General features: G+C 40.1%; 1 protein-coding gene and 1 long non-coding RNA gene across 7 annotated transcripts in view; one reads left to right on the top strand and one right to left on the bottom strand.

Annotated features, from left to right (window-relative positions):
• Positions 1-6,054, bottom strand: part of PHACTR1 (phosphatase and actin regulator 1) — a 300,542-nt gene extending 294,488 nt beyond the window's left edge. For 2 of the 6 annotated variants that reach the window (XR_010364616.1, XM_064424357.1), the window contains exons 1-2: positions 5,758-6,053; positions 3,582-3,693 (exon numbers count right to left, since the gene is read on the bottom strand). Coding sequence is in view for 5 of the 6 variants with exons in the window: in XM_064424357.1 (XP_064280427.1) it covers positions 3,582-3,642 (61 nt within the window). In the remaining variant the exon portion in view is untranslated. Of the gene's footprint in view, positions 1-3,581; positions 3,694-4,644; positions 4,729-4,903; positions 5,060-5,757 lie in introns of those variants that run through there. The other 4 variants (XM_064424373.1, XM_064424383.1, XM_064424402.1 and 1 more) reach the window with 4 other exon arrangements.
• Positions 1-21,193, top strand: part of LOC135303120 (uncharacterized) — a 42,206-nt gene that overhangs the window by 10,474 nt on the left and 10,539 nt on the right. The window lies entirely within an intron of this gene.

The following is a 21,193-nucleotide window of genomic DNA, read 5'->3' on the forward strand; positions in this document are numbered from 1 at the left end:
CACTTTCCTTGAAGGAAACAGGGAACAGCTGTTTGAACAGCAGATACAGCCTGAACGGGCAAGCATTTCTCTGCTCTGTGCTCAGCCCATGGAAGTGAGGTGATGGCTGCTCCTGCAGAGGAGAGGATGGGAGAGGTGGCAGCTCGTAAAGTAACACCTCTCTCCTCCTACCCTAAAACAGCAAAGGCAGTTTGCATCTTTCTGCAGGAGCAGGGACACGGCGTGGGCGTTAGTGCAGGCAGCAAGGTGTAGAGAGCTGGTGGGTTAGTTGCTGGAGGACAAAGCCCTGATCTCAGTCACATATTCAACCACACAAGAGCCCAGGCCAGGTAGAATTTCATGTCATCAATTGTCAATGACATCATAGCTCTTTGAGTTCCTTCCCAGCATTTTGCAGTCCTATTCCTTCCCTTCTCTTCCACCCACATGGAATGACTAGAAATGAGAATGAGTGCTTTACAGCTGCCATTTTGTAACATTGTCATGTCATTAATGTGAAAACACTGGAAAGATTTTTTTTCTTGATCTGGAGTGCTAAAGGGCAGAGATCTTCAAATCTCACAAAAGAGTGGAGTGGGTCATAATCCCCCATTTTACATTTTGTAAACAGAGCACTTTGTAATGCAATAACTAACAAGATAACTACACTACTAATAATACATATACTGTTTTCTGATGTTGTTTCTAATTAAGTGGCAGAATACTGTAGTCTTCTTTCACTCAGTTCTTATTGCAGTTTTAATGCATATACACATGCTGTTTGATAGTGTGATTTGCTAATAGCATCATGCTATTATATCAATATCAAATAGTTACTTGCAATCCCATTAGGCAGATCTGTTGGCAATGCTTTCTTACAGACCTTTTATTCAGTTCCATACTAGCTACTTGAGCTATGCTATTTATTGCGGATGAGTGCCTCACATTCAGTGTGTTTTGGGGGTGGTTTCAGAAAGTTAAAGCTAATGCAGTTAGCCTGTTTCTCAGAAGGTGGAGAAGGAAAGAAATATGTTGGGTTTGCCCATGTTTGTAGATATCATGCCATTATCTCATATAAAAGTGCTTTTTTTTTTGGAAGACAGCCTTAAAATTTGGCAAAAGGTACAAGGTCAACAGGAGTCAGCAGAGCTTGTATAGGCAGTATGAATTTACATGAAATAAGTTTGAGTTCCTTGTTCTGTACTGAGGGTAAAGCAGCTGAGAGAAAGGGAATATTTAGAAGTTTGGGGCTAAAGGCAGTGATAAAAACATTTACTGCAGAAAAGCTCAATGATTATAGTTCTTCCAGAGGCTTATTTTTCAGCCTGCTGAAGCTGTCTGTGGCACCTCAGAGAGGCTCAGTGAAAGCCTCCTGAAACTTCTCTCTGCACAGGCCACATTTAATCTTACATCCTATTGCCACTGCAATTGTTCATCCGTTCTTCCCCACAAGCACCTCTCCTGTTGCCAGGGGGCTTCTGTGTTGCAGCATTTGAGAATGCAAAGCAGAAACATTGTCTCTTCTGTGCTCAGAGCAATTTCCCTGCTGGCACTCAGCTTGTTGGAGAGCAGCTGACCTCAAGCACAGAAATAGGAAGAGAGGGGAAGTTACTAAAGTTTGGGGGAGAGACCTCACCTCAAGCATGTAGAGGTAAGAGATGCAAAGGGAGCTGTGGGAAATGCAGTAAACAGATCAATGAGAAAGGTGGAAGAGGACAGAGCCTAAGTGCAGCATGGCTTTTCTGTCAATGTTTCTAGTTGTGGAGGTAGTTAGGGTGTGGGACACTGGTGCACAGGGGAGGCATGCAATTGGTAACTTTAATAAAACATTCCCAAGCAGAGGAACAAAAAATCTCCAAGTGTCAGTGCTAGCTCCTATTTGTTTTGGCCACGGGATAGAAGTCCACATAACAGATCTAGAGGTCAGTCTCCTGCTGATGACATTTTTACCAGGGAATACAGTTCTGCTTAATTAATTTTCCCCTTGTTTTGGATTTAATAACTGATCAGTACAAGCATTTCTATATGTGCTAGCAATATAATTTCTCCAAGTATGGGTAAGATAATAATGTTTTTTCAATCTTGCTTGCTTGGATATAGTTACAGTGAAGGTGACCTGCACAACCCTCACGAGTCACCCTGTGCGCATGACTGTAGTAGGCTTTCATTGCATGATCACATATTCTTTCTTCCACAGTTGCCTCTGTATGTTGTAGTGCATAGGACATTGGGATACTGTTGATAATTGGCTGTAGTTTGTAAAGCAGTGAGATGTATATTCCTGAATTTTAGTTTCAATGGAATAGAAATGGTTTGTTCCCATAGAGATATCACAGAATTTTGACGGTTGGAAGGGATAACAGGAGGTCATCTAGTCCAACCTCTCTGCTCAAAGAGGGTTGAAGAACATATTTCAAAATTACTTCTGTAGCAACACCCAGGTGTTTGTTGTATTTTAGAGATGGAAAAATAACCCCATCAAAATCAGTCATTGCCCTCAGTGGTTTGTCCCCGATTTTGTGGTGCTTAGTATTTGCTTCTCTTGCTCAATGCAGGAAGCTGTGTTGTGACAAGAAAAGCTTTCTGCAACTGGTACAGATGAAAATGTATCACAACAACTGAGACAGCAGCTAAGTAACACAGCATGTGTTAGGCAGCAGAACCTCAGCTGAGCCAGAGGTCAGAGGTGGTACTGCTCCCCATTATCCTGGGATGGTGGCATCCCGTGGGTGGATTACATCTTGCTTTGGGAGAATAGCCTCCAGAGGGAAGGCCAAACTCTGTTGTCCAGACTTTGCATTTGATTAGCAACCAGTGAAATTAATAGGGGAAGAAAAATGGTTCCCATTTTCAAAAAACAAGCAGTGAGTAGAAACAAAAATGGCTGATAGAGCTACTTGGCTCTTAAAATTTTCTTGAATTTATTATGGTGTTTAAAGTTTAAGGAAAAAACACCCTTCACTCTGAAATGGCGAGTTTTCTCCAAATATAGAGCTGGTGAGAAAAATGTGAACTGACTTTACCAAAAATATCATCTATGCTGTGAACAAGTCTCAACTACATTAAAGCAGTGGATCTTGGTTACCCTTCCCCTCTCACCCTGCTGCTGCTCTGTGGGGGCCAGCATTTCACAGGGGATGATGAAGACCAGTGAGAGCTGCTCTGTGCAAACCGTGTGGGGGACTGCCTCAGGGCTTTCCCAAACCAGTTTTTCCTGAATAACATCACCTTAAGATCCTGTCAGCGCTGAGAAGAAAAAGGAGGAAGGGAAAGGGCACCACAGGCTTACTCAGCAAACTGCAGGCCATTGCTGTCTCCTCTGTTGTGTCCATTTAAGCTCTACAACACTAGAACCTGTGTCTTGGCGGCTCTTTTTGCTCCCACAGCACGCACAACAGCTCTCACAGCTCCTCCTTATGCTCTGAGAGGATATCAACCCCACCATTACTCTTCTTGTAGTCCCTTTTAAAGGCCATGCATTTTGAAGGCCCTGTGCCCTTTCAACACTTAAGTATGTTGGTCACTGGCCCCTATCTGGCCATATACATTTTAACTGTACAGTTAAATTAGTAATTTTCTGAGTCAGTGACAGAGTTTCTTACCTTGGGCTCCTTGACTGTAAAACAGTCTGTGAGCAGACTCGACATCCAAAAAGTAGTCCATTTTGAAGGTGCTTTGTGTACAATACTCCGGTATGAACGATCAGTCAGATTCCTAGAAAAGATTACAGAGATGTCAGAGAAAAAAGCTGGTGGGTTTCTTTGTGGAAAGTACTGTGTAGGCAGTCACTAAAGTACTTCATCTGGCATATTAGGGTCAAAGTATTTTCAAGTCACTATTCATAGAACCTCATAAGCATCCTTTTCTATTTTAAAATGTTTGGTTCAAAACCTTGTCTAAAGACAAAAAAGAAAAGTGCTACTGCAGTATTAGTAAGATTCCTTGTATCATTCTAGTACAATCATCTGTATTCTAGTCAGTCTCAATTTCTTAAGACACATACTTGGATTCATCTGCCTGTTACATTTGCCCTTAAAAAGCAAATCAGAAAAGCTCAGGACAGGGAGATCCTTTAGCCAGATTCACGGCCAGTGCCTGAGTAGGCACTACTATAACAGACTACATTAAAAATTGCATTCTTGCCACTTATGCCAAAACGCTGCACTAGAAAGGAAGACACAATATTCTGGATATTTCACTCCACTAAATGGACTAGAAGCCAACCCTACCTTTCCCCTCTCCTCTTGCTGACCAGAAGTAGCAACAGAACATTCCACCATCAGTTTTAAAATATGTGGTAGGAGCAATCATTAAGAAATGGTAGGCTACTCCTAGCACTGCTTTGTAGCTAAGATTCATATTTTTGGCATCCTTTTGAATCATAGATCTGCTGAGATCCTGGATTACAACTCTCCAAGATGTACACTGAATTATGTTTGCATGTGCCCGGCAGAGTACCTGGAAAGATATTGTGACCCTTCTCCAGCTTCATTACTACCTTCTGCATTTTATTGTACTCTTAAAAACTCACATAAAAAATCCAAGATTTGCAGAAAACATACAACCCCGTTCTCTCACCCACATCACAGTTCACCACAGCATGTAATCATAAGCATGCAAACAACTCTGAACAACATGTATTTTAAGACAGATGGACAAAAATACCTCTAGTCCTCTTCCGTGCAAACCTAACAAAAAGGTTTGAGGCAGGGAGTCTGAGTCTTGCTTCAAGTAATTCCTTCAATTTTGCTGTGAAAAGTCAGGAAACTAGGTTTCCAAAGGTTTACCTTTTTCCTTTGATTCAGTTCTCATCAATCAACATGCAGTCCTTTTAAAATTCAGAAGTCTGTCCTGATGAGAAAACTTTTACGTTCCACAGCAATTCACTTTACTGTAGCACTCCCAAACCAGAAATGATACTTACTGCAGAGTATCAAGGGCTGTCTGGCAGTGGTGTAAGCTCCAGTAGTTTCAAGGAGGGTTTCTTTGATCTTACTAAATGTCCCCAGTGTAAGCAAACAATTTTGATTGTTTGATTGGAACTCTGATGAATAATGCATAACGTCAACTGGACTTCCTTTATCAGATAAAAATGGCCAGGAGATGTTGTTACTTAGCAACAGGAGGTGACACTACGTTCATCTCCCCCACTCCCCCTCGCCCTTCGTACTGAAAAATTAAGCCCCTGGTTTTGATTTGATAAAAACTTTCCCAAGAAAAAAAAGAACTGTATCAAGTTTCCTTAAGAATGTGTTTTACACATTGATCTTCCTTCTTGTATCTCATATTCTGAGATGTTTTTAATGTTTCATAATGGTTCAATTTGAATATAACATTGTGTTTTATCTAATAGTTTGCTTTCACTAAGTAAAATACCTGCTTACTCCATCATTTACCATAAGGGTAATGAGATTTTGCTATGAATATAATGCAAAAAACATCTTGAGAAGAGATTCATTTCTTATCTGGTACTGCTTGTTGGACAAGGCAGACAGAAAAAGCAACACACAAAATGTTCCAGTGATGCTATGAAATATATAGAATATTGAGAAACCTTTCCTATTACAAAATTCCTACTGCAAGTAATTAATTCATTCTTGAAGGAGCTCTAACATCTGATATAAGCATTCTCAAGGAATCGTTGCATTTCTGCTTAAGATACAGCCTTTTACAAAATACACAATGTCGCTTTTTTTTAGGAAATGCACATTGACAAAAAGCCAAAGCACTAAAAGATTTAAAAAATAATTAAATAAAATCAGATGCAGAAGTACTTACCAGTGTTACTGACCTCTTTCCATCCTACTGTCATGGAATAAGACTGAGCAAATGCAACCCAGTCTGTGAGCCAGAAAGAACAGCTTCTAATTTTCACTTCAACCTCGAAATCAAGAGTACTGAATAGAGAAAGGTGACGGATCTGCTGTTTTATATTATGATGAAATGAAAGCTCTTAGCACAGATCTGAGTAGAACTGCTTTTTTTTATACTACATTAGCCTGCTAATTTGAGGAAAGTGAAAGGCTTTGTTTTACTGTCTTTTATCTGTTCTCTTTGCTACCCCCACAATTTAATTTGCATTTAAAATTATTCTTATGTCTCCACTGCACTCCAAGGTATGGAGCATTTTCTAATCACGATGAATGTTCAGTGTGTTTTTTTTGTGCAATGCCACTTTTATTCTGAGCCAGAAACATGGTGAGTAATTATAATTGCCAGCTATTTTCTAGAATGAAATACAGAGTGGTTGTCTGATGCAGTTTTTGATTTTTCCTTCATTTAGCACTACATTGCAACAAACTACTCAGCCAAAGCATCAGTAAAAATATAAATCAAAGAGCACAGTGTCATGGCATGATAGCTTAAACATGCATATCCATAGACCGTGAAAGCAGAATATGTTTCTACCGAGATCTTTTCAATTATAATTTGCCTTTTCCAAGTTTAAAAGTGAGCTTGAATAGCTAATAAACTGAAATATAGCAGCTATCTCTTTGTGGCTTACAGATGATCTAGTTTGGTATTATTGAAGCTGCATATAGTTTGGAATCCTGATCAAGCCAGGCACTAGGGGCTAAAAAGGGCCATATTAAGTTGCATGGGCATCTCTCACAAGGGGATTATGACCCTGCTTTTTCCAGCAGGTCTTTGAGAAGTTCCCCAAAGCCTTTTTGGAAGTGAGTAAGAAATTGAAGAAGGCGGTGATAAAATGATCCTTTGATAAATTTAAACTCAGGAGTGTTGGTCAGGAAAAGTATCAATAAACAGTCAGACTTAGTCTTCCCATTTTTGCAGATATTTTGCTCAAAAGGTCAGATATAAATGTCTTCTGAAATCCATTGCCACCAGACATTACTGATGCTCAAAACTGGGGGTTTTCAAAAATGGATTTTTCTTTCGGTATCAGCAAACTCTACATCAAGTAGCATAGGATTTTTTGTTTGATTTTAAGAAGAAACCAAATAAGATGAATAAACCCTCAGAGTACAGGGATTTTTTTGGAGCAAGTTAGAAAGTAAGAATCTCCATGAAGAGATTACTACATGGCTTCCCGTGCCTAAGACTTCTTGTATTCTTTTCCAGAGCACCCAGACAGCATCAAAGATAAGGAGAAGCCACATGAACTCCAAGTAGAGTCTGGTATGGCTGTTCCTACACTGGCACTCCACTAAATATAGTTGGATTGAGTAGGTGTCTCCCTGTGCCACCTTAGTGGTAGATCTGGTTTACCAAACTGTGTTCCTGTTTTCGGAGATGTGAAAACCATTTTCATTCCTAAAGACAAATTAAAGCAAAAGCAATCCACAAGAACACTGCAAGCCCCTTTCTTTGCATTTTGGAGAGTTGCTAGCACCTCCATCTTTGCATTTTGGAGGGTTTGTATTTGCCGTGGTAACTGCTGAACAGTAGCTGTACAGCCATGTAGTTATATAGCTGCACAGCTGTCCCTCCAAGCTGGCCTCTGATAATAATTGGATCCATTATCTTGTGGAGCAGGGGCCAGTTGCCTGTTTAGCCCAGCTGGCTTTCTCTAACACAGAACCAGGAAAAATAAGAAAGGCTGTCAGCACAGAGATTCAGAAGGAAAATGGAAGACAGGAACATCACTCACTCCAAGGATTGTGCCTGTTTGCAAGCAATATGGAATACTTTTGGTTTTTCCTCAGGACACAATCTCTCAGTCAGAAGGAAGCTGAAAAAAACTACAAGCTTGCAGGCTGGAGTCTGTTTAATAGCACCTATCCTTTGGCCTTTGATGTATCCTCTTGATCCTCTTTGCTGTGTCCCTTTCAATATGCATGGTCATATTCAATCATGACTGGCAAGCGAAGTCATTGAAATCACCAGCAGCCTCGCTACTGACCATTTCAAGATCATCCATCTTGATACTTTCATCCATCTCAGGGATTTACAGTTTATTTTAAATTACAGTGCAGCATTTCTGACAACTGCTAAGAGCTCTTTCCGACTAGGGAGCACTTAGCAACAAGAAAGGTAACAGCGCCTATGTATTTATATGCTTCTGTAGCATTCATCATCATGAGGGAAATCCTTGCCTGCCTGATTAGAAAATCTCTGGGGTGCTAATGTGGGCTCAGACTGTGACCCACAGTCCAAGAAGAGCTCAGCCCTCAGAAATGCAGTACATCCAGTTCAGTTGAAAAGCTTACATGTCTAGAGAAATGTGCAGGTGAAACAGATCTGTTTTAAGCATGATCCCCAGATCAGGCCTCACATACCCCTGAGGCTGAGTGGGAAAGTTCTGCACAACTCTTGTGCTAAAGCACAGTCCATTGAGATGTGTACTCTGACTCGGTTTCCAAAGAACAGCAGAGCGTCTCAGGGGACAGGACAGGGAAGGGCAGCAGTAGCAAGAACAAGAAACTGTACTCTCTAGCTTTCTGTTTTTCTCTATGCTCTGTCAAGGCCTGAAGCCAAACTTGCAAAACTTCTATTGATTGGACCTCTTATCAGCATTGATCCCTGTTTAGGATAATGGGTAAAGTGATTTTGTAACATACACAGGTATCTGTATGGGACTAGACAGAGACTGAATGCTTTGTGAGGTAGACCATAATACCAACCAAACAAACTCTGCTAAAGAAATACTTGGGAAAAAACTATTACACTTAGGAAAAATCTGAAGCCAAAATTCTTCATCATGAGCTTTAGTAACCTACTACATCACATTTGACTTTTTCCCAAATTAAAAAAAGAAAGGCAACAAAAAACCCTCCCAAATCTCAAGAGGAATGTAATTGAACACTTGGCATTTAAAAGGAGTGAGAAAGGAGTGAGTAGCCTTCTGGTTCTTTATCAGTCAGATACATGTAGGCATTGGGCTGAGGTTTTTTCCTACCCTGAACTCTCTATTGAGAACATAACTGTTACTGTAATGACTCAGAGCCTTGAAAAAAAGAGTCTGCTGCTGACAAACACTAATATTAACCTGAAAGAAAGTGGGAGAGAGAATGTAATGTGTGACTGAAGAAGTGTAGGCAAGGTGATTATTACAGAGAGTTGTTTCCTGAGGGATACATTCAGAATAAAGGAAGAATATAAAAGTTTAAGCCCCTAAGCTGTGAAGAATGGGCTTTTTTTAAATTATAATGATTAGTCTTGTGCTTAGACATGTTAAAAAGAGAGGATTGCTACCAAAATTAGGACACAAATGTGTTCTCTATTTCTTATTTGTAATGCAAGACAGATATTATGATGCACATAATAAACAGCAAAAGACAAAAATATTCAAATTAGGTTTGCAGAATCTTTACGGAGATAGAGACCACCACTAATGCTTTCAGAAGTTTCTACAGATTTTGTACAACTCCATTTTGGGATCCTTAGGCTGAAACCATGTAGGAATTTAAAGAGAGATGTCCAGAAGAAGGTGCTTCCAGTGCCACAGTATTTACTTTTAATGCTTGTCCATAAAAGTTATCATTATCCAGCAACATTAAAGAGAATGTAAAGGTAGCTCTGGCTCTTGAGATCAGGGGAAGGTTTGGGCAGTGCTTTCATAGCATCAGGGTCACATTCTTGTTATTTAGGTCCAAACCAAGAACTGCATGGATTCCAATGCAGAACAGATGAGCTTGAAAGGAGGCAGCTCCAGCATCATGTGTCATGAACAAGAAGTTCAAGTTATTGCAAGTTGAGAAAATCTTTAAAGTGCTGTCATTGAGAACAAAGGTTAGCTATCCTGCATAGTAAAAGCCTATTCTAAGATGATGTATGGCAGTTTGATACGCCTTCATTTGAGGGAGGAGAAGTTGAAGTCATAATTATATGATAAACAGAAGAGAGAATTTGGGAGAGCATGTACATTAAAGCCTATTCCTCTAGTCCTTATACAGGCACAAATTCTTCTTCTTTAATAGACCTTCATCATTTTCCTCAATTACATGACGATTTTTTTTTCCTATAACAAACTCCACAGGAATGGAAAGAACTTTCTCTAGTTCTCTCCCACGGGTAACTTAGTGGAAGTAGTGAAACACAGAGCTATCTGTGGCAAGGAAAGTGGAGGAAACTAGTAAAATAGATGATTTGGATAAGCCTGCCTTCACTGCCCCACCAGCATTCAGCAGTTAAGAAGGTGGAGGCATTGCTTTTGACTTCCTGCTCACTTTCCAAGGAGTTCTGGCAAAGGAACTTGAAAATTATCTAAATCGGCTGCTGGAAACAAAGAGAACAAAATCATCCATCCAGCTGGGACTCAGCAGCCACAAAAGCTTGAGCTATCCCCCTGTACAAGATAGCGTGGCTGGCCAAATATGTAAGAGGAAATGCCTTTATTTTTCACTAATACACGTACTATCTCAGTCTTAACCTTCCTTGGAAGAAAGGGAAATCTAGCACTGGGAAATTGGAAACAACTGCATGCTTAGGTCTCCTGGTGGCATTTGAGAAATTGCACCAAAAGCAGATCGTTCATAAGCCTGGTTTTAGTTGGTTAGTGGTTTAAATGGGATAAACAATTCCAAAGTAACTGAGCAGCTGGCCATAAATAGAGTAACATGATTACATTCAATAAAAATTTGAGACTTGCATTCTGGTTAGAACAAAATCAAATAACTTTTTGCCAACTGCCTTTATGTAAGGCAAAGACATAACTGTGAAGTACTAATGAATCTACAAGGTGCAGTTCTCAAATAACACGATTTGCTTTAATATTCATAGGGCACTGTGCATACATAGATAAATAATACATATCAATGCCAGTCTCTGAATAATGTACTGTAAAAACATAGAATGGTTTGATTGGAAGGGAACTTAAAGATCATTTAGATCCAAGCCCCCTGCCATGGGCAGGGCACCTTCCAATAAATCAGGTTGCTCAGAGTTGTATCCAACCTGGCTTTGAATATTTCCAGAGATAGGTCATCCACATCCAGTGCCTCATCACCCTCACAGTAATGACTTTTTTCCTAGTATCTAATCTAACCCTCCCCTCTTTAAATTAAAAGCCAATTCCCCTTGTCCTATCACTACATGCTCTTGCAAAAAGTCCCTTTCTGTCTGTCCTGCAGGCACCCTTTAGGTACTGGAATGTTCAGAATTCTCCATGGACCCTTCTCTTGTCCAGGCTGAAAAATCCCAACTCTTTCAGCCTGTCTTCATAGGATAGGTGTTCCAGCCCACTCAGCATCTTTGTGGCTGTCCTCTGGACTTGCTCCAACATGTCTGTGTCCTTCTTATGTGGGGCACTCCCAACCTCCTTTCCTGTTTTTATACTGTGTTATCCTCAAAAAAAATTGCACCATTTCCTCTTATGGTTTGGTCTGTGGTTTTTAAGATTAACCTCCCTGGTAAGACAGATCAACAATGAGAGCTTCAGGGAAAACAGCCACCTGTCTTATATTTCCTACCTTACATTGCTCTGGAGCTACTGAGGAGCTGTATCTTTCACAATGGGAATTATTTACAGGAATTGTAATGAAACAGGTGAATATAACTGAAAAAAATTTGTCCAGATATCTTGAGAACTCCTGGACAAATTTTATGTACCTCACTATTAAAGTTGTTCCAAAGCTTACCTGTACCTGTGACATAGTTTGGATGCAATTTTTTTTTATGTGCACAAGTTGAGTATTTTATATATGTAAGTATATATACTACAACAACATATTGCCGTGTTCTCCATGCTTTTTTAAAGAACTTGATCCTGCATAATGCAGGTCAAAAATGACAACTACAATAACAAGCCAGAGGAACCTAATTCTTTCTTTCTTAATTATAGCGAAACTGTAGTGCTGTCAAGTTAGTTCTGTCTGATATCAAAAGTATGGCTCAAAAGAGGAATATGTATTGCAGCTACATGTTCCATTAGCATGATGGGGGCTACACGAGTTCTCCTGTCTCTTCAGACATGCCTTTCTGCCCACATCCTCCTCCTCTTTAACCATACATGGCAGGCTCAGGAGAGTACTTAAAACTTCGTGTTGTTCATTTTAAAGAATTTCTTCTTGCCTTTGAGCAATCCTTCTTTGCACCTTCAGCAGGAATTTGTAGGACTAATACCAAATTTGCATTACATTATGGAACAGCTAATGCAGATCCTCTTCTCTAGCTTCTCCAGCTTGACAAAAGAGGAGATCTTTTAATGGAACGTGAGACTGGAGATTGTTTCTAAAACACTACAGGCAAGGACAGTCCAGTGTTTCATGTTGGGCGCTTGTTTTCAGTCAACCCAGTTGCAAAGAAAAATTGAGCATTTTTTCTGTTGCCCAAGTTTTACTAATTATTAGAGACACTAGAGCCACATCAGTAACGTGTATCCCCATGAAGTGGCACAGCAGTGTGTCAGGCAGACTACAAACAACAGCCCTGACAAATGACATTTCACTATCTATGAGTGGTCTCCTCAAAATAACATTCAGTGTCTGTTCAGTGCTCCACAGGGTGATGAGTAATATCAATAAAACATTGCCCTTGGGAGAATTAAGAAAAAAGGTACTTTTGGCACAGCATAGAAGTCAGATTAAAAAATAATTTTATTGTGCTTCTTTAAAAACTTACTAAAAATCAATGGAAAGTGAATTTAGATTATAGTCAGTAAGTATGCTTCCTCAGTTTTCATCCTTATGGAGCAGATTCTTCTCTTTTGGACTACCTTCTGAAAGACAAAGTTGTATTATTTAGCCTCTTGATTGACTCTCATCTGCATATTGTGTAGTAGTAACTTCTAAAGCATTTTAATTTTTCAGTTAGCGAAGCCAGCAAGTGTCCCTTGTATGGCACACACACCATCCACACAAAATTTTCAGGGACCTGAATGCCAGCTAACTGCACAGCTGGCATCCTGCTTCTAGTCATGCTTGGCATGAACAAGAGCTTTAAAATCGGATGGCTGCAGGCTTAAAACACCTGCTGAGATATGTGACTCGCATCTCTGACCTTTTTGACACAATCACGTGGAAGTTCAAATCGTAACTATAAACCCAGGGCTGGCTTTCAGTTGATTTTCAGTAGTTGAGCCAAGTGGATATTAGAGTGAGCAAATCAGAAAGCCTGGTCTGACGAGCAGGTCTCACACTGGTCCTGTTGTAATGGGAGTGTGCGCAGCAGTAACTGTGGGACGGGTTACGATTGCAGCAGATTTACAGACACTGCTCAGGAGGAGGGGTTGTGGTTATAGTAGCTGTGTTGCAAAAGGAAATGAGAAGCTCTGAGCAGCTGTTGAATTATAGCCCTGAAGCTACAAAGCTGCATGTTTTGTAGAGGTCAGTGTCTCTGCAGAGGTGAAGGTGATGCCTGGTCTGTTAATGTAGACACCAAGCATCTTTTTTGAGAAATACGACTTTAATATTTCCCCTTCCCGTATAAAGGTATCCCAGGGTAATAATAACAATAAAACCCCCTCCCCCCAGTGTTTTCCTTTTAAACACATCAAGCATCAGAAAAGCTGTCATTTCAGACCAACTTCTGCCCATCCCTATGGCAACTAATGGAAGCATTTAATACTATATATACAAAATGTAATTTGCTCCCCCGCCATCTCTAGTTATACCCTTCTTTTTATGCTAAAATTGCTCCATGACGCCTACAATGTTTGGAAAATGCTTTTGAAGTGACATGCATCAGAGGTTCAACGTCACTGAAAAAAGCTCAAGTGACCAATTAAAAAAATATTGATTTTGAAAAAGCAATTGTGGAAATTAGCAAAGGCCAAAAATATCTTGTCTGAACAGTAATATTTGTAGTCTTGGAATGCCCAGTATTAAAACTTACAAAGTCTTTGGAAAAGAATGAGGGAGAGGAGAAATCAAGCAGTGATTACCAAACCAGAAAAGGCAACAGTATTTAATATTTTTGCAGGCTCCGATCCCTGTCATAGAAATAGCTCTTAAAGTTATGAAGCAGTCTCTGGAAATACTCCCTCTGCCTAGCCCCTTACGGCTTTAGAAGTTACTTAAAGTCAGCTTGAACTTGGGCTTAAAATATTGAAATAAAAATAATGCAAACATAGAAGTAATATAGATTGCTTTAATCTCCTTTTCAGAAGGGGGGGATGTATCCATTGCTTACACCTCTGTGTTATGAACAGTTCTCTGTTCTGTAACAGAGAACATACTTACAGTTATTTGGTTGTCCAGATCATCTGACTTGTTCTCTATTCCTTACAGCTTTTATCTATACCTGTTTCAAAACTGAACACCATACAGTAAAATCATTATTAAATGTAAGGGTACTAGGTAATAACTTAATTCTATTACCTTCTTTGAAATAGTCAGACATGCACAAAAAAAATCTCAATTTCGAGTAGGCCAGCTTTAAAGAAATATATAAAGCTGTTTTTGTAATATGTATACATATAGACGCACATATAAATTTATAAATACTTAGATAAATAAGTCAGGCAAGAAGAGAGCTATTGTGTGCTAATACACTGTCTCTGTCATTGTTACAAAAATAACAAACTCCCAGGTTATCAGAATTTCTCCCAGGTATCTCAAGTAGTGATTTCAAGTGTGTAAGGGATCCACTTCATTAAACTCAGGAGACAGGATAGCTCTACTGTGGCCTGAGTTCTTATATCCTTTATCATAGTGCTCTGCAAGCAAGAGGTCTTGCAATGGTCACCATTTGGCAAGGACAGGTTTCACCTGCAGACTAGGCTGAGTATCTTTATAGAAAGTAGTAGATTTAGAGAAAACATTAAAAGTTATGCAGAATTTTATCCCTCTTAAAGATGCCCAGCATGAAGAAGAAAGTGAGACCGATTTACTTAGGACAATGCTTTTTACAGTATTTCTTTTGGAATTATAGAATCATCAAGGCTGGAAAAGACCTCCAAGGTCATTGAGTCCAACCTTTGAACACCACCACTTGAACTAAACCATAGCACTAAGTTCCACGTCCAGATGTTTCTTGAACATTTCCAGGGATGGTGACCCTACCACCTCCCTGGGCAGTCTCTTCCAATGCTGTGCCACCATTTTAGTAAATAAACTTTCCCTGATGTTCAACCTGAACCTCCCCTGGTGGAGCTTAAGGCCATTTCATCTTCTCCTGTTGCTATATGCCTGGGAGAAGAGACGACACCCACCTTGCTACAACTTCCTTTCAGGCAGTTGTCAAAAGCAATAAGGTGTCCTCAAGCGTCCATTTCTCCAGGCTAAACAACCCAAGCTCCCTCAAAAAGAATGTGCAAAGGAAACAACTTCTGCAGAGGAGGCAAGTGGGCACAGCAGCATTACGATTGTGACTGAAGCCAGACAGTGCCAGCTCCTTCCTCTAAATCATCTCTCTTTCACATTCCTTGTGCTAGTCCTTTGGCAGGCATAGACCATTGACAAATACCTGAAGCCTCCTAACATGGTTTAATTAGATGAAGGTCTAACCAGAAATTTTTCCAGTAAAGGAGCTGCTTAGACAATGATTCAGGGATTGGACCTTGGAAAGTCATGGTCAATTCCTTTTAACTTTAGTTTTCTATCTGGAGCTACAAGTGGTGGTAGGTAGGAAGAGCAATGTGCCAAAAAGGAACAGGATAGTGTTTAGAGAAAGGAGGAGACAATTGGTATATGGAGTGAGTATTGCAGCATGCTATGAAACTCTGCCTGTAAACCTGTGATATAGATTTTTCCATGTATTTCTTATTTGGCTTGTATTTTTCACCTGTGTAGGTACAGGAATATAAGAAGTTCAATCCAAGATGTAAAATGCACAGACAAAACCAATCTCTGTTTTGAAACCAGTTCTAAAATGAAATTCACCAGCTGTGGAAAGTATTTGGTATTCAACTTCTAGTGTTTGGATAAAAAGGGTTTCTGCCCATGAACCATGTAAGGAACACACTTTGTCACAGAGTTATATGAACAACTTTCCACAAAATCAAAATCATCCAACAATAAATTTCTTATCAGGACTTGACCAGGGAGACAAGTGCAGTTTGAATTGAGCCACTACCACTCCTTCTGCTCCAGTTTCTCACACCTGAGGAGATACTTCAGCTGGGAAGCTATTCTCCCTGAACTCTGTATGTAGTCAGTGGCCAACAGACAATAATTACTCCAGAGGTTACTTCAGAGTAATCCTGCCTTCCATTCCTCACTTCTTTTACTAAGAGTCCACAGGACCAAAGTCTTTAGTGAGACTCTTCTTTGTGGTGGTTCAACATCTGCAACTCACAGGGAGGCTTCTCATAACAATTGAGAATGAGTTGTCTGGCTGTAGAAAGAAGGGAGAATTGATCCTAGCATGGTTTGGGCTGGAAGGGACCTTAAAATAATCTAGTTTCAACTCCTCTGCCATGGGAGAGACACCTTCCTGTAGACCAGGGTGTTCAAAGTCCCATGCATTCTGTCCTCTAACACTTCCAGGGATGGAGCATACACAGCTTCTCTGGGCAATCTGTTCCAGTGCTTCACCTCCCTAAAAGCATAGTATTTCTTCCTACTATCATGTCTAAACCCACACTCTTTTGATTTAAAGCCATTCCCCTTTGTCCTAGAACTACAGTGCTCTTGTAAAAATGCTTTGTACCTGGTTTAGCATGAAAATGGGATATGAAGTATAATGGAATTAGAGCATCCCTAATGAAAGAGACTAGTTGAACAGTATCTATAGCATATAACATCTCTGATGTGTATGATGGGCTCCTCTAAGCAAATGCTGGCACTACTGAAATCAATCTGGGTATTATGCCCATCTTCTGCAAGCCACATGTGAATACTGCATACTGGGAGACATTAACATTTTTTTAGTTATGTAAACTTTTGCTTCTAGGCTGTAATTTTTCTTTCAATGCCTGGAGCCTATGAGAAAACAGAACTTGCTGGAAACAACTCTAAAAGCCTGAGGAACTGAGGACTGGAACATACAGAAAGTCTGTGTTTAATAAAAGAGAGATGTAGTGTGCTCTTCAGGAAAAAGATTACTGAAAAAGTAAAAGGTCTTTGAAGGCAGTACTTAATGCAGAATTGCAGTTTAAATGGGACAGAGTATACTGGCATAGATAAATAAACACAAAGCAAACAACAACAAAAGCCCAGGTTCACAGATATGCAAGGTAGAAGGAGGCTTGAGAAATTCTCTAATCCCTGTGCACCACAGCAGAAATAACTTTACCAAGCTCATTTCTTCACTGGTGTTTCTCTAACCTACAGTTTAAATCTTCCCTTGAAGGACAGCACAACCTCCCTGGCAGGTCTTCCTAGTGTTACAAGACCCTTATGATTAGAATTTCTTTTCTTAAAATCTCCAAATTGTTCTGATTCAAATTGTAATTTTTTCCCCTTTTTTCCTCTGATGCATATCATGAATAATTGAGAAAGATGGTGTAACTAGAATATGTCATGTAGAAATAATGTATTCAGTTACTTCGCCGAAGGGGGAATTCTAGTCCTCTGTAGGTGACTAGAAAGCCACCATGAGACTGAAATGTGAGAACATTTGAAGAACACAGTTGATCACTGTCTTCACAATGAAGAAATATATTTAGAAGCTTAAAATAACTATTTGTCTAGCCCCTCAAGCACTCTGCTATTCAAGCCCTGTCTGTCTTCTGCAAAGATTTTTCACTAAGTAGTAATCCACTGGATTTCCCAATCCTCTGGAGAATTGTGACAAAGCCATATATTGTCATTATTGTTACAAAAAGAAAAGATTTTGTGTCGTAAAATCTGGTCCAAACTCCTGGCTGGAGCAGATTGCACAGAATCATGTCCAGGCAGGTTTTGAATATCTCCAGAGACTGAGATTCAATAGCTGTTCTGGGAAGTCTGTTCCAGTGCTCTATCACCTTCAAAGTAAAGAGGTTTTTTTCTCATATTGAAGTGAAACTTCCTGTGTTTCCATCTGGAGTCATCTCTTCTCCCAGATAAACAGGGCCCAGCTCTCTCAGTGTTTCTTCATAGAAGAGGTGCTTCAGTCCCCTAAACATCTTTACCGCTCTCCAGGATTTCCATGTCTTTTTTGTCTTGAGGAGCCCAGAACTGGACACAGTACTCCAGATGTGGCCTCACTAGGGCTGGGTAAGGTGGGAGGATCACCTCCATTGACCTGCTGGCAATGTTCTTCCTAATGTACCCCAGGATACCAATGGTCTTTTTGGCCACAAGGACACACTGCTGCCTCTTGGACAGCTCGTTGTTGTCCACCAGGTCCTTCTCTGCAGAGCTACTTTCCAGTAGATCAATCCTTAACCTGTGCTGATGCATAGGGCTATTCCTCCCTACCTGTGTGACAGGACTATTGCAATTATTATTCCAATAAGGTGTGCTTCCATTTTCATATCCATGAATTTTTTACTCTTGCAGCTCATATGTGTTTGTGTAATACATAAATTCCCATCATCTAGTCATAGGCTTCTTGTCATCTTTCGTCTCTGAAAAAATGACCCCTTAAATTTGTCCCTTTAAATCACATTCACCAAATGAAGCTGGTGAATGGTGGAAGAAATGGTGAGTCCAAGATTCAGGAGTAGACTCCAAAGGGATAAGATGGGACTGAAAGAGGACAGGCAGTCACAGTGGAAAGATCCACCCTTCCCCTTAGAAAATTATTATTTATTCAAGAGTAACCAGAGAAATGTCTGTTCAGATTGGAGTGACTAATAAATACTCTGAGCCTGTTAAAAGCTAAAACTTGGCTAGTGAAATAGAGAGTGGCTTGAGTTGCCCCTTTGCATGGCAACAGCAAATGCTTCTGCTCCCAAAAGAAGCAGCCAAAATCCCCATGGGCACTGGGTTTTCTTCTGCCACAGAAGGTGAACTTCTGTCTCCACTGCTTCCGGGGGAGTTAGAGAGGCAGCTATTGCTGCTTCTGGAAGGACCTGAAACTCCCGGGCAGCAGCAGCTTGGCAAAGCAAACAACTGAAACAGCTCCGACAAAGAGTTGTGTAGCCACTGCTATTTTACGGGCTCCCTTCCTCCCCAGCAGTTTGCTGTGCTGTGAAACTGTGCCCTGTTTAAACCTTGAGCTGCCTGGGAGAAGGAGCCCAGTCGTGACCTGGGATTGAGCAGATCATATATCCAAGATGTAATTAACTGAATGCATTCCTTCTGCTGTGGTTAGAAGGGACAGCTCCATCACAGCTGCATTTCATTCCTCTATTCATTGCAGATCTGGATTTCGCTGAGAGATTCAACTAAGCATTGTGTACATCTGCTTTAAACAATCTTCAGGAAATAAATCATTTACAATTTGTGCTATTCCATTACTATTCTTCCTCATAATTTGCCTGATTCCCTAATGTCTGCAGTCATGACTCAAAAGTCCCACTGTGTCAGGCAATGAAGAAATAATCCCTGCCTGAAAGAATTTACCATCTAAATATTTTCTCATTGAAATCAGTAGCAAAAACTGATAGAAGAACAGCTTCGTTGCTCCATGGAAGCAAACAGGGGAATTACAAAGAGCATGATGAAAGGATAGGCCATTACCACTAGTGGGGCAGCAGGGCAGACTTTCTGTATCTTGCTGTTGTTTCAACTCACTGGCACAGTACCTAAGTGCTCCATACATTTTAGTAAGGTATATTCACACCAACTTTCACTGCCATCTCAAGACTTTCTTCATTGTTAGTGCTCTTCTGAGATGAGTATTTTTATATTTCATCCTTTCTGCAATTTTTCAGTTTCTGTTATTCCTTCATGCACAAAGACCCAACAACATGAGATGCAGGACACTAACTTTTGATGATGATAAGGGAAAAAACAAGCAAACAAAAAACATCAAGCTAAAGGCCAGCAGCATAAACAGCACAGAGAACCCTCCAGGACATAGCTGTTGTGGCTCCAGCACACAGAATGGAACCCAAATTACAGGTAGGACGATGTGTTTGAAGCTTTGATCTCTGCCACACATCCACCTCTGCTTTACAGCAGGGGTTAGCAGCTGTGACATAAGTGCAATGGCACATTAGGAGGAAGCCAATGTCAGCATCTGGCTCCCAAACCAGATGCTGTTGATGTGCTGCACAGCATTTATATTTCTTGTATTTCCACTAGCAAATCAATTTGGAAAAGAAAAACAGAAATGAGACATTTCTTTGTCTGATGTATGTCTTACAGGTCACTGAATAAGGCTAGGAAATACTGGGAGAGATCCTGAATTACAGGATCCTGAGAGCTTCTGAGAGCTCATCCTTGAAATAGACAAAGCAGAACTGTTCCTATCTGAAATACTTGTAGCATAAAACTTCTACAGGGAGAAGATACATACAGAGGTTTATTCCTCTCCAATGCTTTAGGGTGCAATAGCTGCCCTGACACACATGGTCTTACAAGGCTGCAGAAGTTTTGGGGTTTTTTTAACTTGGCTAGCTTTGGAAAAAAGTACTCCATCTCTAGTCATTCTCTGGCAAAGTGCAGTATATCTAATTTTGTTAAATTCCAAAACATACTGTACACCAAAGTACTTGTAGGTGTGAAGGAGAATGTCAGGGATGAGTCAAAGATTAATACCTAAATTATAAAATGTGAGATGGGAATTGCAGTCTTAAATATCACGTTAAGAACCAGGAAGTATTTACCTAGTCTAAAGCACCACTTGCATTGTAATAGGCAAAATGCTTCTTCTTTTAGTTACAAGGGAGTCTTTAATAGTCCCAGACTTGAGCAGGAAGATCCATAGGGTGGAGTGGCAATTTGATGAGACCTTTACAAACTTCAGCAGAAGTCTTATTCATTGCAGCACACACTTCAGTCATACCTACTTCCATTGTTTTGAAGAACAAGGATGAGCTTAGGATGGTACTTAGAAAAAGGGATGCTTGACTAGTTTATTTCCTTCAAGTATACCACTTCTTCCACTACTGCACTGAAAGATTGTCAGATAAAGTTTTCCACTTTCAGCAATCTGCCCCTTCAGTTACCTCATTGTTCTGTTTTTCATCTATTGTTACAAAACTTTCTTTTGCTTTCTTAAACAAACAGACATCTACCTTAGCACTAATCTTAACAAAAGAAACCTCTCTAAGTGGTGCTGTCAGTGCTTCCTCCTTTCTCATTTTTACACTGTGCCTCTTACATTCAATTGTCTACTCTGTGTCAGGGTCACTTCTTTCCTGTGTGCATGGAGTCCTAAAATCATACATGGAGTTTTTAAATACTTGGTAAAAATCTCCCAATAAATAGAGCATAAAATACCAGGGTTTTAATCAGCTTGTTATTTTCTCACTATCACTAAGCACAACACGTGGCAAATGCCCGAGGGTATTTTTTTAAAAACATAGTTGAAGAGACAGTAATGATATCTCCTTTGA

Source organism: Passer domesticus, chromosome 1 (assembly GCF_036417665.1).
Source record: "Passer domesticus isolate bPasDom1 chromosome 1, bPasDom1.hap1, whole genome shotgun sequence".
Taxonomy (NCBI): domain Eukaryota; kingdom Metazoa; phylum Chordata; class Aves; order Passeriformes; family Passeridae; genus Passer; species Passer domesticus.